The sequence below is a fragment of the Pelobates fuscus genome, chromosome 5, assembly GCF_036172605.1.
Source record: "Pelobates fuscus isolate aPelFus1 chromosome 5, aPelFus1.pri, whole genome shotgun sequence".
NCBI classification, from domain to species: Eukaryota; Metazoa; Chordata; class Amphibia; order Anura; family Pelobatidae; genus Pelobates; species Pelobates fuscus.
The window spans coordinates 204823874-204851301 of NC_086321.1; the positions used below are offsets into that span (position 1 = coordinate 204823874).

The 27428-nt window shown below is 47.6% G+C and overlaps 1 protein-coding gene across 1 annotated transcript in view; it reads left to right on the plus strand.

Annotated features, from left to right (window-relative positions):
* The window catches only part of FANCC (FA complementation group C), a 220412-nt gene that overhangs the window by 23843 nt on the left and 169141 nt on the right, over positions 1–27428 (plus strand). The window contains exon 3 of the mRNA XM_063454967.1: positions 3926–4010. Coding sequence (XP_063311037.1) covers positions 3926–4010 — 85 coding nt within the window. The remainder of the gene's footprint in view (positions 1–3925; positions 4011–27428) is intronic.

Below are 27428 nucleotides of genomic sequence, written 5' to 3' on the forward strand. Positions count from 1 at the left end.
ATCACTATGTAATTAGTGTGAGTGTGTGTGTGTGTGTATGTATGTATGTATGTATGCATGTATGTGTATATATATATATATATATATATATATATATATATATATATATATATATATATATATATATAAATATATACATACATACATTACAACCTCAAATACACCATGTGTGTAAAAAAATATACTCAATGCAAGTTAGGGGTTGTTTACATTTCCCAGTATTTTCTACCTCTGAGGAAGTCCTGGCAGACAAAACGCGTAGGGTGTGGCATGTGACCCGGAAATTAATGTGCTGATGATTCTATGTTATATGCTGTGAATTTGTTTTTATTAAAGGAACATTATAGTGTCCGCTATACAAACATGTATTCCTGATGCTGTAGCCCTGGGATGGCTGTTTAGATCTCCGGCCCCACTCCGATTGCTCTGAAAAGGTGTTTTTACATATCTTTTTTCACATGCCACTCTGATCTCACCATGGCTGTCTCCACCTCCCCTTAGGAAAGTATCGGGAGGCTATTTAACATGTGAGGCAAAACATAGCACTGCACCAATCAGCATCTCCTTATAGAGATGCATCTCTAAGGGGAACATTAATGCGCCTTAATGCAGAGCGTTGTGACGCTGAATGCAGTGCTGCACATTGTGCAACACTGACACCCGAAGCACCCCAGGAAGCAAAATGCCACACTGCACCTTTTAGCATCTCCTCATACGTAGAGGTGCATTGAATTAGTGCATCTCTATGAGGAATGTTCTGTACCTCCATGCAGAGCGTGGAGATGCTAAATGTAGGTGCTGCATGCTGTGCAACATTGAGATGATAAGCACCTCTAGCAGTGTTAATTTTTGGACTAACAATTTAAGTCGACTAAAACTAAAACAATTCAAATGACTAAAACTAAAATGGCTTTTTAGTCAAAACACTGACTAAAACTAATTTTGAAATTTTTCATCAAAATTAACAATGGCCTGTAAGCCACATGGGTGAGGGAGGGAGGAGAAGAAATTAGACTAATGGACGGCTGAGGGAATGAGACACATGGGGATCCGGGGGGGACCCAAAGAGACACGCTGGGGAAGGGGAAAAAGAGACAGAGACTTTATTTAAAACCATTAGATTTTCGTCATGTCACCTAAAAATCTATTGGAGATTTAGTTGACTAAAACTAAAACAATTCAGATGAGTAAAATACGAGTAAAACTAAAAAAGCTTTTTAGTCAAAAGCCTATGACTAAAACCAAATTTAAATTTGCTGCCAAAATCAACACTGACCTCTAGTGACCGTCTGAGTGACTGCTGCCAGAGATGTTACTAGGCAGCAATGTAAACACTGCCTTTTCTTTGAAAAGGCAGTGTTTACATTGAAAAGTCTGTAGCAAAGGGCTACAGATATCAGAACCACAACATTAAGCTAGTTTATATAGTGTTCTTTTAACTTAAAGGATCACTATAGTGTCAGGAAAAAAAAGTGGTTTTCCTGACACTATAGTGCCCTGAGGGTGCCCCCACCCTCAGGCTCCCCCTCCCGTGGCACTGCAGGGGTTAAAACCCATTGAGTCACTTACCTTATTCCAGGGCCGGGCTCCCTCTGCGCTAGTGACCTCTCATTGAGCTGAAGTGGTGTGGGTGAGCTGAAGTGGTGTTGATGACTATAGTGTCCCTTTAAGTTCAATAAATTGTCGTTTTAAAGATTGCAGTATCAAACATACTGCACCGTCTGCTTTATTTTTTCTATTTTTAGTTCTTTGGAGTGCCAGAAATGACATGTAATCACAAATCTCATCCACTCGAACCAATCATAGTGTATAGTCAGGGCCAGGCTTAATGCCCTTAATGGAGCCTTGGCTAACAGACAGAGCAAACTTTCTATGTTTAGGAATATCTTTGACCTTCAGACCTTGTTTTGTGAAGCATTTTGTGAATTTATTGCAGCGGTGGGGACTTCTGCGGTTGGTGGGGACACTGGCTTGTTTTGCTGGCTTTTCTGTGCCTGGGAGACAAAGGGGCAACCTCTTTTCCCGCGCTTTGGCTCACAGGCACAGAGGCTCCTGGAAAGAAGAAGCCCCCTGTTGTTTTGTGTGAAAGACTACTACTTGGAGAAAAAGGGACAGCAACCTCTTTTCCTGCCTTTGGCTCCCAGGTAGGGAGAATGCTGGGATATGACCTCTTGTATGGGGCAATGCATAAAAGCTGTGTGTACCAATAAAGATTGACAGACTGATATATTGGGAAGGGATTGCTTAACTGCTGAATTTACTTGTATGCTGTACTTTGATTCCTTGGAAGTAGGAATCAACACCCGAACTGCGAGCTATAATCACTAAATATCTAGAGGTTCGGGAGGAACCAAACGAACGGGGAATGTAGTACCAGTGTTTGTTACAGGTTTCATTTTCAATCACATATAACTATACTTTTACTATAAAAGTTATCTTCTGTTCTGTAAATTTAAGTTTAATTACACACAGGAGGCTCTTGCAGGGTCTAGCAAGCTATTAACAGAGTAGGAGATAGGACATTCTCAATGAAACAGAATTTGCAATAAAGGAAGTGTAAACATTAGATGACTATCTACAGGAAATGTTTAGGAAGGCTGTGTAAGTCACATGCAGGAATGGTGTGACTTGGGCTGTATAAACAAAGTGATATAACTCCTAAATGACAGAGAATTTAACAGTGAGACTGCAAGGCCATGATTTATACACCACAAACTGCTTAATTAAGCTAGAGTTGTTTTAGTGATGATAGTGTCCCTTTACTTAAATCAATGATCAATTCTCTGCCATTTAGGAGTTTTGTTTCTGTGTATTCTGTCTTAGCCTCTCCTCCCCTGGCTGTGACTCGCACAATCTCCATAGAAGACAGGTTTAATTTTTTTCCTCAGAGTATCCCTTTACGTTTCAGTTTTTCAGTTGTTTAAGTGGCAGCAACATTCAATAACAAAATGGAAAATACAGAGCAACACTGTTAAACGTTCTCATTTTCCTACCAGTCACAGGAAATGCCAGAGCACGCTCGGTAAGGGAGATACAGTGACTTATTACATCAGAGACATGGAGGTGATGATTTGGATAGTGTTGCAGAGCTCCCTGTACCCTGACTGGGTACCTCTGCTAAGGATTGCTTCCTAGCTGGAACCGGGGAAAACCTCAGCGCCTCTCCACCAGTCGCCGTGGACTGGGGTCCTCCTGGAGCATCTCCGTCCTGGAACAAGAAAAGGGACTAGCTCTATTTCCTCCCAGGGACTGAACAACACACAGTCCTGGGAGCTATAGTCCTTATAACGACTTTCCCTGCTGAATCCTCCACGAGCTTTAACCAGATGCGGAGTAGTGAATAGCCCTTTCCCCTCCCAGTAACTAGACAACACTTATTTGTTAGTAAAACTGATTTCTATGAGCCAAACTATGCCTTTTAATCAACAGAACCAGCAGGTGGTCTCCAAACAATACATTACAGGACCCTCCCAGGAATCTCTGTGCCTGGGAGATAGTTGAGTTAAAGACTGGTAAGCTAATTATCTCCCAGGAACAGAGAGCCAAACAAAAAACATAAAAGTACCCCAAAACATCATAAAAACATACAATAACCCCACATGTCATATATCCACAAACATCCCTGATCTGAGCGCTAATGGCGGCTGGGCAGGGTAACAACTCCCGAATGGGGTCTCAGACCTGGACCATAGTCGTTGGAGGCAGAAGGCCAGCTTCCACACTCCTCCAGTTTGCGGCAAACATCCTTAGAAAAGCGCATTTGTCACAGATAGTGCTAGCTATTTTCAGTTTTCTATGCTAAATAGATTTATATAAATGGATTATTATTTACAAAATACATTTTTGTCAAATGCTCTGACTTTTAGTTTTTATAATATTATAAGTTAGAAGTTTTCAGTCTTTCATATGTATTTCCTTCTTACAGAGTCTAAATTCAGCACTTGCAAGATTCCCTGCAATTGATCAGCTACTGAAACAACTATGCTGGAATCCCTTTGTTGTGGGACATGGTAAGTGTCCAGTTCTAAATACCTATACGACAGATGTAACATATAAAATTATAACATTATTTATTAAAAATCTCAACATCTTTAGAGATTTCTTTGGCGAAGCTTAGACTATAAAGAGTTGTCTAAGGGTGTGCTTTAGGGTGTTTTCACTAAACAGGAGAATTATTTAAGATGGATAAAAGAATAGAGAACTCTAGACCAAAGTAGCAAGCTGAGCAAATAGCAGAGTTTATGACAACTTTTTGTTGTTGCTTTTTTTTTTTGGTGTTTTGGCCTAAAATATGTAATTCTCTTGTTTGTTTGTTTAGTAATAATAAGAGACTCATGCGTATTTGCCAATTAAGTCAACCAGTGAGCGTAGGGATTCTTGTGGATCTGTTGAAAACAATAGTATATCGTCGGAAAATAATGCTAGGGATTGTTCTCTGATATTGGATGTTTCATCCTTTATTTTGGGATGTTATTTAATATGTTATATAAATGGCTCTAGAGCTAGAATGAATATAAGAGGAGACAATGGGCATCCCTGCCGTCTTCTGTTGGTAAGTTCAAAGGGTGTGAAAAGGAAGCACCAATTGTGAACTATTGCTAATTGGTAATTGAGTAGAGGGCCACTATGCTCAACATGAAATTTGGAGGAAGGCTAAATTTTTTTTTTTTTAAATTCTTTATTTTTGGTGCAATAGATTTTACAAGCAAGCCTATGGTGCCACAACAGCAGACACAGGCGGGTTAATGCAGACAAGGTCGCGACAATATACAGTTGCACAATTTTATATAAAGCAGGTTGTAGACATTAGTGAGGTCGTTGCGAATTAAAGAATTATATCGGCAATTGTGAGATATCTTAGAGAAGAGTGATTAATATACAGATTATGCACTGTGCCGTTAAATTATTAACATACTAGAGAATATATGCTGAACTATAGGTTATGATAGTGATATTTCAAGCCTAGTCACATACGAGGTTGATTATGAACAGTTGCATCAAAGTTATAAAACAAACTAAGTTCAAACTGATTAATGCCGTCTATTATAATGGTTCTCGTTGAGGTGTCCACCCTTAATCGCGAATCATGCAGTGCTCCCTAGGGGCGTAAGAGTGAGTAAAGCTAGGCACACAGGTTTAGAATGAGGCTTGTCTGGCCCAGTCCAGGCTCTTGTGTCTATACTTATGTCATTAGTTAATCTAGGCAAGTTGCTTCTGGCTATAGATTGCTAAACTAGTTGCATTTATGACTATGCTTGGCAAGATAACAGTAGGAATGCTATCAGACTCGCTAGTGCAGTAACTAACATATTTACATCCCTGGTGGTTACCGACAGGTTATGTGACAGTGAGCGTCCAAGGCAGCTGCGTAGAGTGTCCGGGGTGTTGGAGGGGACATGGTGCTTAGACCCCATCTCTGGCGTGGTGTGCTGCGTGCGGGGGGTGCAGGTAAGGTTGGAGCGTCCAGCTCTGATCCAGGAGTGCAGCACCTGATATGTCCTAAAGATATGTCCTAAATATTGCGGGTGCCACACCTTGTGTAATATGGTGACTTCAGCCGATGCCACGGCTCTGTGCTCTGGGACAGTCTCTAGGTGTCAGTATGCTGGTGTGGTTGTCCTGCTGATCTCGGGGACCCGCTTCTGGGTGGTGGTGGGGAGTGCTGTGCGGTGTGTGCTGTCTTGGCTCCCTTGGCAACGCCTGGTCCCACCGTGGGGTAGAGTGTCTATTCCGGAGGGTCTTTGGCTCTTGCCTAGGTGGCAGGCTGAGTGTTGCAGGGTCTCTGATGCGGTGGGATACCGCTTGTAACTGGATCTTGCGCGCTGGGTTGCGGCCTCTTACTTGGCCTCGTCTCTTTCATCGCCATTGGTGGACTCTGTCTGCCGGAGGGAGTGTGCGCCCATGTCGGGTGCTTGCCAGCCCCGTTGTGGGAATGTAGTTAGTAGTTTGGCTGTCTGAGCTTACTGCTCCCTTAGTGCCATCTTCTCTCAGAATTTAGAGTCCCTGCATGTTGACTTTAGGGTGTAAGGCTTGTCGTTTCTACCCTCCTATAAGAGGTGGAGCGGCATGGTAGGGTATACCAGGGCCTGGTAGCACTGTCCCGTTTCAGCCTCATTCCCCTCTGGCACTGCGGGGGTTGGTGCTGCCCTTCCCTCGTGTGCGAGCCTTTGGCATTAAATCAATGCAGAGTGCAGCATCAGGAGAGGAAGGTACGTCCGGTTGCTTTCTCGCCAGGGTTGTTTGCCATGCGGTCTCCGCCATTTTGGGAGCGGGTGCTCGACGGAGCATAGGGTGGGGGCCGGGATCACCCCCACCGGCCCGGGGGGGGGGGACAGGGCCGGACCCCCTAACTTCCCGGTTCCGCGGTACCGCTGGTGGGCAGGATAGCTGGGCAGCGGCCGTCCACCCCACTCACCGCCCGAGCGATCCCCATCTTACGGGACATGGATCACCCCACCGAGGGACTAGAACCTCGCGGCAAGCCTCTCCTCGGGACCAGGGCTGCTTCTTGCACCGGTGCTCAACTGTCGGTTGTCGGGTGGTAATTTTGCGGGCTTTTAGGAGCTTAAAGTTAGCAAAGTTTCAGGAGCTCTCCCTCTGTGCGTCCGTTCAGCACGGCGGCCGGCCCCGCCCCCAGGAAGGCTAAATTTGTGGAGAGAAATTGTGTTATAATGCCTTTTCCGCAAGCGGTATGCATGAGGCATGGGGTTTACGCACCAGGTCAAGGATATACAGAAAGTGTCTGGTAATATTACCGGCATGGCGACCTGGCACAAAACCAGCCTGTTCCTCCAAAACCAATAGAGGGAGCAGGCGGGATAACCTGTTTGCTAACAATTTGGCATACATTTTAACATCAATATACAGGAGAGAAATTGGTCTAAAATTGGCATCTCTCATGGTATGAGACCTGTCTGTAATATATAAGTAGACAAAGTAGTTAGATGCAGGCTTAGAATCAGGGCACGTTTAATACAATAATGTGACGAAAATCTTCTGGGCTTTGTGCTGTTTACTGAGGAAGAACTAAAATAGTGTTCTGTACTTCGTCCGCCGTAAATTGGTAGTCAAGTTGTGCTTTCTGTGTCTCAGTCAGGGAGGGAACTATGTTCAATGCAGTCCGTTGGTGGGTAGCCTCATCCATGCTCCCACTCTTTGTAAGGATCACTTTAAGAGGTGTCTACACCATAGCGGGCAATGAGTTGTCATAGATGTTATACTGTATATATAAATCATCTCAGAGTAAATGTGCCCATTTTTTAAAATATACAAGGTATAAGAGTAGCAGAGCCATGGCAGAATAAAGATTATACAATTATTTGCACTGCATCTTGATTAATGACTGGTTAACTAAATGGCCAGGCTTATCAAATAGCTCCTAGTGAGGAAACGTATAGCAGAGTTAATAAGGGCAAGCTTTTAGGCTCATAAACAGATTAACTATAGTCATAGAGGTGTGACCATACTGGAACAACTTAACTGCAAAAAATAATAGAATAAACTGTGAGATAAACAAAAAAAAATAATAGAATAACTAAACCGGAGCTCCACTGCAGGAGAGAAAATCATTGCCCCACAAGTCAGTCAACACCTTGTTGAAGGTCAGGAAGATATTGTGGTTTTGAGTGGCTGTAGAAGCTCTGGTACCCACTGGTAGCGAAACTGAAAGGTCCCAGTAGCAGAACCAAAAGTTTTCCGTATCTTATAGTGTGTTCTCTTGGCTTCTCGGTAACGCTTGCCCCGGGGATGGAAGCTGTGTACTGGGTGAAAGCCCAGGCACCCACTGCCTGCAGAAAAAATTCTGTCCAGGTCCTCTCAGCAATGTGCCATCAAGTTGACAGGGCCTGAGATCTCTTCCTGCTCTCCGCTGATGAAATGGAAGACTGAGGGCACCCCAGCAATGCTTGAGATGGTGCACAGCATACCTTTCCCACCCTGCTCTGCAGCCACATCCAAAATGTTGCATTTAAGACCAAATAAAATTGTCACAGGGCCTCAGCTGCAGTCTGTTCTATATCTGTATATGCAGTGTGGAGCCTGAAGCCATCTTGGAGTAGCAGAGTGATGTAAGCCAGAAAATACCAGGGGGAAGGAATTCAGTCAAAAGCAGGTTATTGGCCATCTTCCCTGGCCTGTACAGGCTAGTAGGCTTAAAACAAAGAGAGCACAAGCTTTATGGGTAGATATCTGCTTGGGGCAAACAAACGGAAATCAATTATTGGTTGGGATATGTTATAAACCACCTAATGTAAATATTATTGAGAAAGAACAGCTGTTAGAGCAAATTGGGAAAGCTGCAAATCGAAGTAACACGTTAATTATTGGAGATTTTAATTACCCGGACATAAATTGGGATAGAGGGACTAGTACTTCAGCAAGGGGAATCAGGTTTTTGAATGTGTTAAATGACACCTTTATGTCACATCTAGTACACGCACCAACTAGAAAGGTTGCTTGTCTGGATCTCGTTATAACAAACAATGTTGATCTTTTAACCAACATTCAAGTAGGGGAGCATTTGGGAAATAGTGATCACAATATGGTACTTTTTTTTAAATAAACTCAAAAAAGCAAAAGCATGTGGGGTATACTAAAACATATAATTAAAAAAAAAGCCAATTTCAAAAAAGATTAGGGCAGCTCTAAAACCTATCGACTGGCATAAACTCCTTAGTGATAAAAACACTGAGGATAAATGGAAACTATTCAAACAAATATTAGAAAGGTACATTTCTCAGTATGTAACATTGGGTAATAAATATAAAATAAACAAATCAAAACCAATGTGGCTTACTAGAGAAGTAAAACAAGAGATTAAAAATAAGAAAAGGGGCGTGGTCTGGCGCTGGACGGTGATGGCTGCCTAAATACAGAGCTCCGTCCCCAGATGCCCTAATACCGCAAAATTAAGCGTGAAATGCCATCCATGGGTCGCACCAAACGCACCCAAATGACCCCCTCGACTCCCCGAACTCAGGGGACACCCCCCTCGACCTCTATCAGGGGCTACCTTCAGACGCCGGCGATTTTGGCGGCAAGCCTCGAGGCCTCCAACATGGCGCCGGCCTCTCCCAGCTCTAGTGTGTCGGAGGCAGAATCCGTACAGGCGCATGATGCCCAGCCACCGCTGACACCGGATTGGTATGCTCTATTTGCTTCCCTACCTAAAAAAGAAGATTTTCAACAGATGGTGGAAGAGGTGAAGGGTACCGCACCTCATTAACAACGCTAGAAACCCGCGTAACTGCGCTGGAAGAACAAAGAGCCCAGATACAAGGCCTGGAACCTGCTACCGTCCGGCAACAGGCGGCGCAAATTACAGACATGCGCATGCACATAGAGGACCTCGACAACCGTAGTAGAAGAAACAACGTAAGGGTGAGAGGCATCAGAGAATGTAATGATCAGGAAGACTTGAGAGGGATACTCACCCGCCTTTTCAATAGACTGCTGGGCAGGCCGCCGGAGGCACGAATATTGCTGGACAGAACACACAGGGCCCTGCGCCCGCGCCCGCCACCGGATGCACCGCCACGAGATGTGGTACGCAGACTACAGGACTATCAAACGAAAGCGGACATAATGCTGAGAGCACGTGCAGAGAGAACATGGAGATTTGAGGGTCACACAGTGGAGCTGTTTAACGACCTGTCCCACCTCACACTCCAGACCCGACGAGCGTTGCGCCCTGTCACGCTAATGCTGCAACAAGAACAGATAAGATATCGCTGGATGTTCCCGTTTGCCTTTACAGCCCGGAGGGGCACTACAGAAGCCACCATCCGCACACCTGAAGACGTCCGCCCTTTCCTAGAGGCCCTAGGGCTCCCGGACATACCGATACAGAATTGGCTCAACTGCCCCTTGAACGAGAGGAACACGGGACAAACGGCGAGCCGAAGACTGCAAGCAGAGGGGGTGAGTGGGACGGACTTCTCCTCACTCCCCCAGGCCAACCCGGAGGAATAATCACACGAGAGGAGGCGGCGGACTGGTAAATGGACTGTGACCACCCGAAACCTGGCAGGGACACTGGGACAACCTGTTTGACTTTAACATGAGGCTTACTATAGAATTCTCCCTAGTACACAATGAAAAACTGGCTTAAGCACAATATGTACTCACCACTAACTATCCCACTCTCCCACAACTCATTAGCGCCACCAACATCAGGTTTAACCAGCTGATATTGCCCAATTACCTCGAGACCACTCAGAGGCCTGCTCGAAGGGGGGGGGAGGGACATGGGAGGGGGTACCACAAACCGGGACCGAAGGAGCGGGAGGGGAGAGGGGGACGGGAGGGATAAGAAACACAGAATGGCCGGCAGACGCATTAATAAGTTAACATGTAGTTTTCATTGATGTTTTACTTGTATAAAGAAATAGGTTAACACACCTGAAAGTTTACTGGGTGGTAGCTGGGGTATACAAGAGCGACCAGCGGGTATTTTTGTTATGAAGCTCAAGTTGCTCCTACTTATGGGGAGGTATGTGTCCAGATATGTCCTTGAGCTGCTCACGGAGGGGGGGGGGGGGCACAGTTACAAAGCCCTCACGGCAGGGCCCAGAGTGGGCGGCAAGAGCAGGAAGGGAGCGGGGCTAGGGCACCATACCCAAGCCCACGGGCCACGGGCCACACACAGGAGGAAATAGGGTACAGGGACAGGAGGCACCAGCTGACACGACACCCTGAGGAGGGAAAAGCTGCCAAGACACGGAAACAAAATTATAGGGAAGTCGCATACAATCCAGACACAACTTAGAGGACCCACCAGGGGGCCACAGACACCAGTCCAAATACCACAGAAAACCCCAATATTAACACCCAGGGGAAAGCGGAGGAGAGAGGAGAAGGGGGGGGGCAGAGGGGGGGAAGGGAGAAGGGGGAGAGAGGGGAAGATAGGAAGGGAGGGGGTGGAGGAAGAGGAGGGGGAGAGGAAGGAAAAGGGAAGAAAGGAGGACAAAACTCCTCAGATTGAACGCCAGCGGGAAGGTCAGGGAGGACAAGACAGGGATGTTGACCTAGGTGACAGGCGCACAGGGCCTTCCGGCGGGAGGAGACATGCAGGGAGGAAGAGGGAGGGCAGAGGGAAAATAAAGGAAAAAGACGAGCACCGAACAAACTGAATTGAAATGCAACAACCACACTACCACATACATGGATGGCATACTTAGCCAGAGACGCGCTACTGGGGAATGGGGTTTCCCACTGTAACACACCTCAGTAACGGGCCACTCTGACTTTTCAAGACGACAGACTGGGCACGGGGGACGGACGACCATTCCGGACAATCCAGACACTACCCCACGGGCATACTGCCGTATACCTGGGACTAAGTACAGAGGAAGGACACAACTTAACCCTGACTCATACAGGAACCCAGAGGCACATAGCCCCTCTAAAGGTCGTCAGGAGACGACACACCACTGGACTAACGCATCACAAAGGGACAAGGAGGGAGGTGGAGTGGACGCTGAGGGAGACCCGGACCGTAGGGCCCCCTTCCGTCCCACGACTACACTTGGCGCCCCCCTTCCCCCCCCTTTTCTTTCTTTCTCTTTCCTCTCTCTCTCTCTCTCTCTCTCTCTCTCTCTCTCTCTCTTTCTCCTGTTCTCTCCTTCTTCTCTCCTTCCCCTCCACCATCTGACTCTTCCTCTTCCTCCCTTGTTTCCTCCTGCCTGCTGCCGCCCGGAGAAGCGACTGGGACACGAGTCAGCAGGTAGGAAAATGCCGCACAGTGCCCCCGGAGCCCAGGGGGAGGGAGGGACTGGGGAGGGGATGGTGGTTTACACCATAAATGCAAGGGGACTTAATTCCCCCCAAAAGAGAGCAAGTGCACTTAGGGAACTCAGGGCACTGAAAGTGTCGGTAGCCTTTTTTCAGGAGACCCACTTTGTCGACAATCAAGCACCCAGATTCCAAGGGCGTGGCGATCCTTTTTTTGACGGGGACACCCTTCCAGGTGGAGGCGGAACAGAAAGAGAGTCAGGGAAGATACCTGTTCCTCAGAGGTACAATCCACCAGATGAAATTCACCTTCACAAATATTTGCCTTCCGAACAAAGGGCAAAAGACCTTTCTGAAAAAGGCATTGGATTTGCTGGAACAATTTGCAGAGGGCACGATAGTAATTGGGGGGGGCCTGAATGTCCCACTGGTACCACGGATGGATACGTCGTCCGGAACATCGACACTCCCAGGCCACATCATACGTGGTGTTAAAACACTCCTCCATGAACATCAACTTATGGACTGTTGGCGCACCTTACAACACAACACTAAAGATTACACATACTACTCGACGGCGCATAAATCCTACTCGCGGATCGACTACCTCTTTCTGCAACACAGAGTGCTGGATAACCTCCTCTCCGCTAGAATACCACCAATGACGTGGTCGGACCACGCTCCGGTGCTCATTTCCATCAAGCACCCAAGACCTAACCAAAAGCAGTGGATATGGAGACTGAACGAAACGCTCCTCGAGCACCCAGCAATCAAAGCCGACATCCTCAAGAACCTGACGCAGTTCTTCCAGACGAATTCCACGCAAGGATCGAACCCAGCAGTGGTATGGGAATCCCATAAATGTCTGATACGAGGCCTTCTGATCCAACACGGGGCACGCCAAAAAAGGATCCGCGCGCAAGAGATATCGGAGCCCATCACACAAGTCGCAGACCTGGAAGCTGAACACAAAACAACGATGGACGACGAAACATACAAACGCCTGACAGCAGCCAGAGCGGAACTCCAATCAAAACTCATGACTAAGATCCAATTCCAATTTAAGCTTGCCAGGAAATCATTTTATGTATACGGAAATAAGTGCAGCAAAATGCTCGCTCGAGCACTGAGAGCGAAAAGACAGAAAAGCTGGATACACTCCATTCAGTATGACAACGAGGCCCATGAGACCCCCAAGACAATCGCAGAAGCCTTCAGGAGATACTATGCAGCGCTTTATCAACTCCCACCAAGACAAGGACAAGCAATATGTGAAGCGCCACACCACTTCCAAACTGACTGCGGAAGCGACAGCAGCTCTAGAGGAACCCATCTCCACGGAGGAAATACTGGGGGCGATTAAGCTAGCCAAAGCAGGGAAGAACCCGGGCCCGGACGGGTACACTGCCAAGTATTACAAGACATATGCACAAGTCCTGGCACCACTCCTCACGACGGCACTCAACTCAATCAGAACTGGAGGCTACTTGGAACCTAACACACTCATGGCACACGTGGTGGTGCTGCCAAAAGAGGGGAAGGATGGGAAGAACTGCGCCAGCTATAGACCGATCTCCCTGTTGAACGCCGACCTGAAACTTTTCACAAAGATTCTGGCGCTTCGCATCCAGCCACACCTGCCGGAACTGATACACCCGGATCAGGTAGGATTCGTTCGAAACCGTGAGGCACGGGACAACACGGTGAAAGTGATCAATCTGGTGCACACTGCACAATGGCGAACTACCCCGGCGCTGCTGATATCGACGGATGCGGAAAAGGCGTTCGACAGGGTAGATTGGTCCTTCCTCATGGAAACGCCGGCGCAAGTAGGATTCGGACCATATATGATTGCCTGGATCGGGGCCCTTTACAGGAACCCGGCGGCACGGGTCCGAGTGAATGGCGTACTGTCCCAACCATTCGATATACGAAATGGGACGCGCCAGGGATGCCCCCTGTCGCCCCTACTATTCGTCCTCCGCTTGGAACCGTTCCTCAATGCGATACGAGCCAACGCCAGGATACGGGGAATAGGAGGGACGTGGGGGGGAAGTAAAGTCTCGGCGTATGCCGATGACCTCCTCTTCACGATTACAGAGCCGCAGTCATCTCTCCAGGAGATCATGACAGAATTTGGAATATACCACAGCTACTCAAACTTGAAGATAAATTATAGCAAATCGGAAATCCTGAACATAGGGTGTGACACCGGCACGGAAAGAAGGATTCGCTCAGCATTTCCCTTTCAATGGTGCACTGAGGCCCTCGGATACCTGGGGGTACGCATACCAGGAAGGCTATCGGAACTGTTCAAGCTGAACTTCATACCGCTTCTGGACAGGATCCAAAGGGACCTCCAACAATGGACGCTTCCACATATCACATGGCTGGGGAGGATAAATGTTCTGAAAATGAACCCCCTGCCAAGGCTCTTATACCTCCTACAAACGTTACCGGTGGACATCCCCTGGGAGTTCCTAGTTAAGGCTCGCAGAGCGTTTGTCCAATACGTGTGGGCAGGGAAACAGGCGCGCCTGAATCACGGGATCCTGACCCGGACAAAGATGAGGGGGGGCCTGGGACTACTGGATCTGACGAAATACAGATGGGCGGTACACCTACAGAGAATCGTGGAATGGACCCAGGCCCTCTCAGGAAAGCTCTGGATAGCGATAGAGGGGAGCTTCTCGTCGACCCCATGGCTGCCAAAAGGGGCGGAGGGAATGATCCCGCAAGACCCCCCGACTATCAAAGCCACGATAACCATTTGGAAGACACTGACCCGGGGGAAACACCTAGCGCCTGAGATATCCCCATTGTACCCTATAGCGGGGAACCCGCTCTTCCCCCCGGCAGCATCACCGCAGTTTCTAACAGCGCTGGGACTACCGAAGACGTGTAGACTTCAACACGTACACACGGAACGAGGGTTGAAACCCCTAGCGGAACTGCCAGCTCCGGAACTTCAAGGATTCCTGACCCAATACCGGTACCACCAACTGAGGAGTCTCATAAAATCCATCCCAAACCCGGGGTCGGCGAGCAGGCCATTGACGGCCTATGAAACAATGTGTGACCAAGAGACTCTCCCACACCACTGCATCTCGGCCCTATACCAAATGATCCTCCCAGACGGAAGAGGCAACTCATTACCATACTACACCAGATATTGGGAGAAGGACATAGGAACCCCTGACGGAGGACCAATGGCAACAAGTATTCGAAAACACCCATAAATCCTCGATCAGTACGAAATACCACGAGTCAGGATACAAACTACTGAGCCATTGGTACAGGACCCCGGAAAGACTCACGAACGCAGGATGTCAATGTGAACCAGAATGCTGGAGATGTGGGAGGGAACTTGGCACCCAATTCCACATATGGTGGAAATGCCAGAACATCCAGCACTTCTGGGAACAGGTACATAGAGCCATCATCGAGATAACGGAGGCAGACATTGAACTAAAACCCGAGGCATACTTGCTGCATGTCACGGATATACCACCTAAGAGATACAAAAAAACAGTGCTCCCACACCTGATCAACGCGGCGCGCAGCCTAATCCCCAACCATTGGAAAAAGACAACTGTCCCAACTATGAGGGACTGGATCAGAAGGGTAGAAGACATCCGAGAAATCGAGGAGCTCATCATGACGGAGGCAGATAAGGCTCAGAAATACCACCAGATCTGGTATCACTGGACGAAGTGGTTAGCGGGAGCGGAGGGCATGGAGGGACGAGGGTCCACGGGAGCGGACCCGGAGCGGCAGGGCGGGGGGGGACCGCCCAACTCCCCGGCCTCTAACTGGGGTTTCCCGGCCTAGGGGGTCTCCCTATCCCCCACCCAGGGGGGCGCGCGGGAGAGGGGGGGTGCCGTGACGGATGAGACCTCCTGACAGGGACCCACCCGAAAGAGACAGAGCAGCACATACACCAACAGATAGAAAACATGACTGCTAGTACCAGACGGACAAACGAACAGATCATACTACCTACAGGAGGGCCGAGGGGAGGGAGGGGACCGCAGAAACAACAGGGGGGGGAGGCGAAAAACAGACACCCAGACTTGCATGAGATAGACCGCGGCAGATGGGGGAACGGGGGGAAAGCCGCCCAGACCCAACTACGGAAAAGGACTAGCCTACTCTACACGAAAGAAGAAAAGGGATGAAAAGAGGGAGAGACGTAGGTAATACCTTACTTAAAAGGGAATTAACGGGAACTTAGAGGCATCAACAAGCAACGCACAAATAAACCTAGAGGAACTAGGCGGGGGTGGGGGAGAGAGCGCCTGCTGCTATCAGGGGAAGTGAAACCTAAGGAGCCAGGGCCGATGGCCCACACACATAAACCCCAACGAATTTGCAGGGACTCGAAGCCGGAGGGGGGGGAGGGGGGGCGTGGAGGAGGAGACATAGGATTTAGGCACACACCAGGACAGCACCTGGCCCAACATTAGGGCAAGGACCTTGTCTAAGGAGGGGCGGGGGTAGGGAGGAACAAAGGGGCAAAAAGCACCCACAGGGGCGACACAGCAATGCACACACATACCCCTCGACACGAAAAACTTATAAAGAGAGGGAAGCGCACCTAACGGAAGACACCCATATCCCATTCCACCGCAGCAATCTGAACTGCTATAGAAAGCTCAAAGAACGCAACCTCACCGAAATAAGGTAACACATAATTACCACACGGGGAATGGAAAGACATACACCATGAGGCACACACATACACCACTTATGTTTAACGTACATATACCTGTTTTAGTTACTAGGCCCTGCGAGGCCGCATTGTTACTCTCTGAAACGGAGACCTGCGAGTCTCATTTATGCTATGTCTTCATGCTGTTACAATACTTTAATAAAGCATTTGAAATACTAAAAATAAGAAAAGGGCATTTAAATCAAACAAATCAGAGGCATCCTATTTAAGATATAAGGAAGCCAATAACGCTTGCAAAAAGGCAAATACAGTGGCTAAACTAGAAAATTAGAAATTGATAGCCAAAGAATGCAAAACCAACCCAAATTTTTTTCAAGTACATCAATTCTAAAAAAACAAAAAATGAAAGTGTAGGTACACTGGAAACAGAGTTGGGTTTTGTGACAAACTGCCCTTTGCCACTGGGCATTGGAGAGGACTGATCGCTAGCTTCTGCCCTGCGACTATGGCCCTGGAATGTATTGCCCTTTAGGAATTACATTTGGGCATAATGGATTTTTGTATGCTGTTCCTGGGCCTTTAAATACTGTGGAGCAGTGTTAAAACTTATTTGTTTTTTAATTCTTTATTTTTGCGTGCAAGAGATAATCAGATGCGATTACATTTGCAGTTCCCCAACGGCAAATACTCATTGTTATACATAAGTTGTTAAGTTAAGAGACATAGCATAGAGTTACTGTGCACATTTTTATATTGTCACGATATATAGTTGAGTATGTGTCGCTTGTGTGAACTTGGTGTAAGCATATAGAGTGAGTCAGCGCTTGAAATCAGTCACCCCGAGCCATCCGAGACTGGTACTCCCATGTGTGCATAGCAATAAGTGGTCGAGTATTGTGCTGTGTTGTGTGCATGGATACGGCCTTGTGTAGGCGTTTGGTGCGAGCGTGAGCATGTTCCCCCAGGCTGTGTACATATGAGGAGACATGTCTGCCGTCATGAGGGTATGGAAGAGGTCATCAGTAACATGCAATATCAGTCCTCAAGCAGTCTGTGGTCCCCACATGGTACGGGAGGCATAAAGACTGTAGTGAAGAATCTGCAGTTAGCGTCTCTGAACCTGTCAATGATGGTTGGTGCCGGTATATACGGCCTCGGCTTGGCATGTGGAAGTCTTTAAATGTGGGCCGGTGTGTTGTCCCAGTGAAGGCTTGCTCCGTGCGGTAGGTACGCAGGTGTTATACAATGCTCTGTTGATTCATCATGGGGTGACATTAGGTTGCTCACGTGAGGCATATCTGCCCATAGTCCCTTTGAGCTGTAGCTTGTTGTTCTCCCTCCATGAGCCTTTCCCCATCCTGCTGCGTGGTTTTATGAAACATAGGTCATGTCAAACTAACCTAATTGCATTCAAGAAGAAGTAAGTAGAAGTATAGATCAGGGTGTTGCAGTGCATGTGATCTACTTGGATTTTTCCAAGGCATTTGATACGGTTCCTCACAATAGATTAGTCTTCAAACTAAAAGAAATTGGTCTAGATGAATATTCTTGTTCTTGGGTAGAACATTGGCTTAAGGATAGAGTACAACGAGTTGTCATTAATGGTAAATTTTCAGGCTGAACAAAAGTGGTAAGTGGTGTCCCTCAGGGTTCTGTTTTGGGACCACTTCTATTTAACATATTTATAAATGATCTTGAAATAGGCATTGGAAGCCATGTATCAGTGTTTGCAGATGACACAACACTTGTAAAGTAATAAAATGTGAGCAGGATATTGCTTTGCTGCAGAGGGATTTGGATAGATTGGGGGCTGGGCACTAAAATGGCAGATGAAATTTAACGTAGAGAAATGCAAAGTTTTGCACTTCGGGTTAAGAATGCACAAGCAATTTACACCCTAAATGGTAGTGAACTAGGGATAACCACACACGAGAAGGATTTGGGAATTGTTATAGACAAAAAATTAGGCAGCAATATGCAATGTCAATCTGCAGTTGCTAAGGCCAGTAAGGTTTTGTCATGTATAAATAGGGGCATAAATTCTCGGGATGAAAATATAATTTTGCCTCTTTATAAATCGCTGGTAAGACCACACCTTGAATATGCTGTGCAATTTTGGGCGCATGTTCTAAAGAAAGATATCATGGCACTAGAAAAAGTGCAGAGACGTGTTACAAAATTGATAAAAGGAATGGAGCATTTTAGTTATAAAGAAAGGTTAAAACAATTGAATCTGTTTAGTTTGGAAAAACGGCGCCTGAGAGGGGATATGATAATATTATACAAATATATTCGGGGCCAGTACAAACCTTTATCTGGAAATCTATTCATAAACAGGGCTATACATAGGACACAAGGTCACACATTTCGGCTGGAAGAAAGGAGATTTCATTTAAGGCAAAGAAAAGGTTTTTTCTTTTACAGTAAGAGCAATAAGGATATGGAATTCTCTGCCTGAAGAGGTGGTTTTGTCAGTCATTACAGATGTTTAAACTGCAATTGGATAAATACTTGCAAAAACATAACATACAGGGATATAATTTCTAATTAGTGGGCTAATAGCTGCTTGATCCAAGGAGACATCTGACTGCTATTTTGGGGTCAAGAAGGAATTTTTTCCTAGTTTGTGGCAAAATTGGAAGCGCTTCAGACTAGGTATTTTGCCTTCTTTTGGATCAACAGACAGCAAAAACATATGTGAGGAAGGCTGAACTTGATGGACGCAAGTCTCTTTTCAGCTATGTAACTATGAAAAACTATGAAAACAAGGAACACCTGTCTGTAATACAGACAATTCTGGCTAAATTGTGCCTACTCTAGTAGCTGAGGATCCCCTACTTAGTAAAGCGTACTTTGAAAGATTAGCTCAGGAGCTTCACTATCCTGTTTATTGTTCAGTCAGTGGTCAAGCTCCCTTGGAATTCCCTTGTTTACTACATTTTCTGCTTGGGAAAATAAGCCCAGTTTGTATACCTTGAAATCTTTGCTGCCTCTGTCTGTATCCTCTTTGTACTGACCTACTTTACTTTGCTTTTCTTTGGACAGCTGCTTAATTTCTTTGTGTCACCTTCTGTGTCATGTCAGCGCTATTTTTACACCTTGTCAAGTTAAAGCCGCTTCCATGGTTCCAGCTGGAAATTTTCTTTTTCCCCCTTAAAAATAGTCTGGATAAACACTTGTGGTCTTCGTTCCCTCTTTCTAGAGATGTTTTTATATTCTGCTCTTAAGAAAGTTCTGCAAACCCACCCAACCCCCAGTTTTTTAATTACACTCTGTTTGACATGTCCCTTACTGTGCTGAGCATGCATTATGTGTGTGGGGAGCCGGCAAAGCAGTTAAACTTGGTTTACTACTGTGGTGTAGTGGTTCAGTTATTTTCTCATTGTGAAACAGGAAATCATAATCATATCGTTTAAATGTCTGCTCTTAAAGAATAGGCGGTGATTGCAAACTTTGCTGCACACACATTTTAATTGTCCAATATTGGATGAACATTGGCCTGGTTAAAGCACACCCGAAAGTTGATATTAAAACAGAGTGATATGTATACGCACTTATTCTCTGGCCATAAACAACCGTATGGAATTTTATATAACTTGTGAGTCTGGGGCATCGTAAAAACGTTTATTAAAAATGAAAAGAAGAAAACGTTGGGTTGTTTTGAAAGTCTCCACAGCCATTGATCTGCTGAGATGTCGCCAGCAGGAGGCCCGTGCAAGCAGGCCTACAGGCTTGTTGGACATTTATTGGAAAAGGCTGCTTTACATCAGTATTAACGTTCTTAAGCATCTCCGTAAACAATTAAAGTTCATTAACAGAGCTTGAAACAAACAATTGCCTATGAATTATAAATACTAAATCTGCCTTGCACTATTATCCTCTTATTGAATCTGGAAAATAGTTTGTATTTATCTCATTACATCTAGATTTTAAGTGATTGTTAATATTAACTCTCTCTGTGCTATGAATAATGAATGTATTGCTAAATTGTGTATATGTCTATTCAGATAAACAACATTTGCCTCCAGTTCAGACTAGAAAGCCATAATGTCCAGAAATACCAGCCTTCAAAAAATGATTGCTGAAATGATCTCCGTCACTTTTCATTTGGCAGCTACCCCTCTCATAATATTGTAAAGCGCTACGGAATCTGTTGGCGCTATATAAATGACAATAATAATAATAATACTTATGGACTGCCTCTGTGTTATTTTAACTTTTTATACATTGGCATGAATGGGCAATTAGTGTAAGCTTACCTTCACTAAAGCTTCAGCAGACTTTATTAAGCCAAGCTTTTTTACTCCTTTTTATTATATTACCAATCATTAGTTAGGGGGTGGGAGTATGAGGGATACATAGTTGCCAAGATGGGGGGATATAAGAAGGAGAGCAGAAGGGAGGGTACTCACCAGTACAGAAGGAGCAGTCTGGAACAGTTTTCACAGTTTCAGAGCCCTTTATCTTCTAGCCTTCTGCTGTCCAAAAAAAAAGAAAAAATAGATAATTTTAGTTACATTCACTCCAGTGGATTAAGCTAGTTGAAAGCTAGGCCTTCCCTGCAAGATGGCTGAGTTGTCAATGGAGGCTTTGCTGGGGGTGCTGCAGGCCTACCTGGCATCCAATGGATCCGGTTCTCTGGCAGAGCTGATGGCCGACCTTCCCCAGGCCCGGATGGAAGTGGAGCAGCCGGTGGCGGAGATCCCTTCTCTGGCCCGCGGGAGGAGGCCGAGGCGTTCTGGGGCCTCCTTCCTGCATTTCCCCCACACTGGTGTGTAGAGGAGGCGGATCGGAGGCCGGGACCAGCGGGCAGCAGGTGGCGCCAGAGCATGGAGACGGTGATGGCGGATCCCGGGCTTCCAGGAGGCAGCCGCGGGTGGAGAGAGCTGTGGCAAGGCGGGCCCAAGATGGCGGAGCATTGGAAGAGCGCTCTCGCAGTCCACCTTCTTTTCCGGTCCGGCAGGAAGTGACACATCGACGTCTGACGTCCGGCAGTGCGTGGAGACGCCAGACGTCACGAGGGGCGCATACGTGACGGGCGCACAGTGCGGACGTCACAGGCCCCACCGGAGAACCCGGAAGTGAGCGCATATTCGGCGCCAGAGCCCCAGGGGAGCCGTGGGGGAGCCCAAGACCGGGATTGGAGAGCTGTACACCCCAGGAGAAGGCTGGGGGCAGGTGCCCTGCAGCAAGAGGAGCCCAAGTCTCGGGGACTGCCTGCCAGGAGTCCAACATGGAGGAGAGACAGCAGCCAGAGGGCCGGGAGGCTGCAGGAGGACTCGGAGTCCGGATCACAGGAGGAAGATGAGGAAGAGTTGGACCGGAGATCGGTTCCCAGACCTTGCCATCCAGAGCAGGCTACCGTGGCAGCTCCAGTAAGCGGTGAGTTGGCTTACGCTAGCGCTTGGGGTAGCCTAGCTGGGGGGCAGGTCGCGCTAGGGCAGGAGCAGGCTGCGTAAAGGGAATTGTTGCGCTTGCTCAGGTCAGTGGTAGATATGTTACCAGGGTCTGCGCATAGCCAATCAGGGGACGTGCGCGCAGGGTGCTGGAGGAGGCTCCGGACGATAGGGCCCAGGCATGGGGTGGGGGCTTTCGTCCCGCTCTACCTGGTTGTGAACTATCCCCCTTGGGCATGCATGTTCCAGGGGAGACACGGGATAAGATTATAAAAGGGGAATTTGTGGACTTTCTGTCCCTGGTTTCCCCGGACAGGGATTCTGTGGATCGCCCACCCTGTGGCGAGCCACAGGACCCTGAGAAGGGTAAGCAAATCCCACGAACGTTTGGGAATTGGTTACAGGGTTTCGCGGTTTTCGCAAGCATTCTTTGTTTCCGGATAGGGTGCCGGCGTTGTTCGGGTATTTGGATCTGATTTGGGGTGCGTATAAGGTGTATGGTGGGCAGAGCTGGTTCAGTTCGACCAGCCGTTCCGTCAAAAGATGGCGGCGTGTCCTGGATTGGACTTCATCACACAGGATGGCAGCCTGTGGCTGTTACTCATGACACCTAGTCGTCCGGCGTCCTTTCCAGGTGCAGCCGGAGCTTCCTCCGGTGCGCCGGCTGGGCAGAAAAAAGGAGTGTGCTGGCTCTTCAATGAGAGCCACTGCAGGTGGTGGTACTCCTGTAGGTTCAAGCACGAGTGCTCGCATTGCGGGGGGCTCACCCCGCCATGCAATGCTTTAAGAAGGCAAACCAGTCCATCCCCAAAGCAGGGTCCCGTGAGGATGGTTCCAAAGGGGAGGACCCCAGTGAGCGTGGCAAGGATGTTGCCATGGCTTGAGGTCTACCCTAAATGCTGTGACGCCGCGGTGTTGGAGGAAGGGTTTTCAGTCGGATTCTGGATCCCCTTTGTCTTCTCGTCGGAGCCACTGTTGGCGGAAAATCTTCGGTCGGTCCAGGGTAAGGAGGAAGTTTTGGGTGCCAAATTGGGAAAAGAGTTGTCGTTGGGGCGCATGGCGGGGCCGTTTCCTTACCCCCCATTTCCCAACTTGCGGGTATCGCCCTTGGGGCTGGTACCTAAAAAGGAGCCTGGCTCCTTTCGGTTGATTCATCACCTGTCCTACCCAGCTGGGAGGTCGGTGAATGATGATATCGATAAGGAGTTCAGCAGGGTGCGTTATTCCTCGTTTGACAGGGCCCTGTCATTGGTTAGGGAAGCGGGGTTGGGGGCACTCCTGGCTAAATCTGACATCGAATCGGCCTTTCGGTTATTGCCGGTTCACCCGGTATGTTGATAACCCTGCTGGGTTGTCAATTCCAGGGGTCGTTTTTCTACGACATGTGCCTTCCCATGGGTTGTTCGATATCGTGTTCTTATTTTGAAATGTTTTCCTCGTTTTTGGAATGGTCCGTGGTTCAGTATTCGGGTTTGAATTCGGTTACGCACTATCTCGACGACTTCCTGTTTGTGAGTCCTCGGGAGGGTGACGGATGTGCTCGGTTGTTGTCGCCCTTCCGCGCAGTGTCCGCGTGGTTTGGCGTGCCAGTTGCGGAGCAGAAGACAGAGGGGCCAGCCACTAGGCTGTCGTTTTTGGGCATCGAGATTGACACCGTGGACATAGTTTTTCGCTTACCGGACAAAAAGCTAATGGTGCTGCTGAAGCAGATTGACATGGTCAAATTGTCTCGGAAGGTCCAGTTGCGCAAGATGCAAGTACTGCTGGGTCATCTAGCCTTTGCTTGCAGAGTTTTGCCCATGGGTCAGGCTTTTTGCCGGCGCTTGTCTTTGGCGACGGTTGGTATCAGGGAGGCTCACCATTTCATTCTGGTGACGGCCAAGCTGAGGGCCGACCTGCAGGTATGGAGTGCCTTCCTGGGTAAGTATAACGGCCGATCATGCTGGTTGCGGGAAGCGGTTCCCAATGCCGAACTCGACCTCTATACGGATGCATTGGGGTCGGTAGGGCTTGGGGCTTTCTTTCAGGGCAAGTGGTGTGCGGCTGCTTGGCCGTCGGCATGGCGTGAGCTAGAGGTGATGCAGAACCTTACGTTCTTGGAGCTGTTCCCTATAGTGGTGGCGCTAGCACTGTGGGGGGACGAATTGCAGAACCGGGTGGTGGTTTTTCACACGGATAACATGAGTGTGGTCCATGTGTGGTCTGCGTCTCCTCCAGTGCTGGCCCTCTTGCGTCACCTAGTGCTGCTGAACTTATGGTTTAATGTGTGGTTTCAGGCTCGGCACGTACCGGGGGTTTTGAATGTGGTGGCTGACTCTCTTTCTCGGTTTCAGTGGGACCGTTTTCGGGAGTCGGCCCCAGAAGCAGAACAGGAGGGTCTTCGCTGCCCGGCATACTTATGGGACCTGGTTTCAGAGGGCTGATGTCCTTGGTGTCGGAATCGTTGTCGGCTGCTACGTGGAAGGCGTACAGGTCGTTATGGGTAGGTTGGCTGTCGTGTGTGGCTGGGTCTGATCGAATGTCATCGGGGTCAGCCCCGTTCGCAGTAACGTTACGCTATATGAATAGGCTCCTGGAGCAAGGTCAATCATGCGCCCCGGCAGAGAGAGCTCTGTCGGCTCTGTCGTTTTTGTTTTGTATTTTAGGCTGGCGGGACATAACAAAGGAGTTTTGTCTGCAACGGGTTCTGCGCGGTTGGAGGAGTCGGAGGCGTCCGGCTGTTTCAGGTTAGTTTTGCGCTGTGTTTCTTCGGTGCGTTGCAGGTGGGGGAGCTTGTTGCCCCCAATCGCCGGTCGGTTTCTCCACTCCTGCTGTCAGATGTGCGTTGTGCGGATGGGTTTGTGGACCTGCATATTCGCAGATCCAAGACAGATCAAGCCGGTGCTGGTGTGTGGCTCAGGGTGGGGAGCTATGGGGGTGAGTATTGTCCGGTCCGGCTCTTCCAACAGTATATGGCGAGTCGGCCGGCATCGGCCTCGTTGTTGGTGCATGCGGATGGGTCCCCGCTTACACGTTTTCAGTTCGCAGTTGTTGGGGAGAGCTTTGGTGGACTGCAGGCAAGATCCAACCGGGTTCTCGCCTCATTCCTACAGAATCGGGGCCGCTACTCAGGCTAGCGGTATGGGCTTGGCGGGTTCGGTGGTGCAGCGACTAGGCAGATGGTCTTCCAGGAGATATCCGCTCTATGTCCGACCGCATCTGTTATAATTTGTTTCAGGTTGTGTCCTCCGTTATGTATGGATCTTGGGGCATTCATTTATATATTGGGTAGCTCGACGGGCTCAGTCTCGCTCCTATGGACGGAACCTAGGGATCTCCACGGACATAGCAAGGGTACGCTGGAGGGGTGTTCGGGGTCTGTCCTGGAGGCAAGTCTATCCGGAGTGCGTGGCCCTTAGCAGGTTCGTGTCGGGAGCTGTTACAATTTTGATTCATGCGGGAGGTAATGATTTAGGGAGGGTTAGAACGGTGGATCTGATGCACTCTGTCAAGCACGACTTGGCCCAGTGTTTGGCTCTATTCACAGACTGTACCCTGATTTGGTCGGAGATTGTTCCCCGTCCTGGCTAGCAGGTCTTGCCGCATGCCAAAGGTCTGGAGCGGAGCAGGCGCAAGCTCAACATGACGATCTCTCGGTTTGTGCGGCGGCATGGTGGTGTGGTGGTCCGGCATGTGGAGCTGGAGGGGGACAATCGGAATTTGATGAGGGCAGACGGAGTGCACCTGAAACAAATAGGATTGGACATTTTTAATGCGGGTCTGCAATCGGGTATAGAAAAGGCGCTGGCTGCGGGGGGCGCGATGCCGGAAAACGAGAGGGAGGGCCGGCATCGCGGTGGCAGAGTTCCTGGCCAGCGCACGTAATGCACGGAAAGGATTTGGGGAGTCGCAGCCTGCTAGGGCTGATGGCCGAAGGCAGGCTGTACGAACTCTGGATAAAGACTTGGAGTATCTGTCTGTTGGGTAGTCACCCCAACAGCTGACAGGTGGAAATGCTGGCTGTGTTAAAGTTTAATAAAGCTGTGGCCGTTGCCTTACCAACAATCAGGTGTCATGTCGTTATTGGGGGTAACGGGTTTGGTATTTGGGTCAGAAGTCAAGCCATAATGTCCAGAAATATCAGCCTTCAAACAATGATTGCTGAAATGATCTCCGTCACTTTTCATTTGGCAGCTACCCCTCTCATAATATTGTAAAGCGCTACGTAATCTGTTGGCGCTATATAAATGACAATAATAATACTTATGGACTGCCTCTGTGTTATTTTAACTTTTTATACATTGGCATGAATGGGCAATTGGTGTAAGCTTACCTTCACTAAAGCTTCAGCAGACTTTATTAAACCAAGCTTTTTTACTCCTTTTTATTATATTACCAATCATTCGTTATAATTTAAAAAAAAAAGAAATCAGACATTTTAAAGGATCACTATAGGGTTAGGAACACAAATATGTATTCCTGACCCTATAGTTTTAAAACCACCATCTAGCCCCCCCTGGTCCCTCATGACTCCATAAATATAGCAAAATCTTACTGTATTCAAGCCTGACGCTGTAGATCTGCATGCTGTTTACCTCAGAAAAACAAGCTGTTTGCTGACCTCATCAGAAGTGGTAGACTTGTCCAATCACAATGCTTCCCCATATGATTGGCTGAGACTGACAAAGAGGCAGATCAGGGGCAGAGCCAGCATGATTAAATAAATGTCCAACAAATGCCCTGGCCAATCATAATCTCCTCATAGAGATGAATTGAATCAATGAATCTCTATGAGGAAAGTTCAGTGTCTGCATACAGAGGGTGGAGACACTGAATGTTTGGATGCATTTTAGGCAGCCATGACCAAGGAAGGATCTCTAACAGTCATCTGAGGAGTGGCCAGTGAAGTTGTCATTAGGCTGTAATGTTAACACTGCATTTTCTCTGAAACGACAGTGTTTACAGCAAAAAGCCTGAAGGTAATGATTCTACTCACCAGAACAAATTCAAATAAGCTGTAGTTGCTCTGGTGACCCTTTAACTTTTACTCTACTTTTTTTTTTTCTCAACAGATTTGGTGGTCATTTAATTCTAGCACAGAGCCAGAATCACCTATATCAGTATTTCAGATTTCTTTGAAAATGACTTCTTTGAAAAAAGGTTCAAATTATGCCATTTGAGATACTGAGAGGTGTCATCTTTAGAAATGGTAAGACTTTGTGAGGTAGTTTGTACTAGCAACAAGCTAGAATGCTCCAAAATGCATAGCGATATATACATTTATGTCATGTCTCGTATATATGGCACTACAGCATTACAAATTAGTGACTAATTCATACATTGGTGGTATTATTGTACTCGGAATACATAGCCGAGCATAATTCTTTTTTTTTTTTTTTTTGTTTTTTTTTTTAAACAGCCGGATCCAGTACCTTATCTCAGGGCATTGGTAAATTATTTTTAAAGGAAAAATCCAGGCAACATTACAGCTCTCTGTAGCGGTTATGGTACCAGGAGTTTTAGAACAGTTAGACAACTTACCTGGAGTCTGCCGGGATAGGGACTGTAGTAGGGGACAGCAACTGTAGTAGGGGGTTGGAGCAGTTGTGTGTGAAGGGTGCAATGTGTATGTGGGATGCAGTGTGTGTATG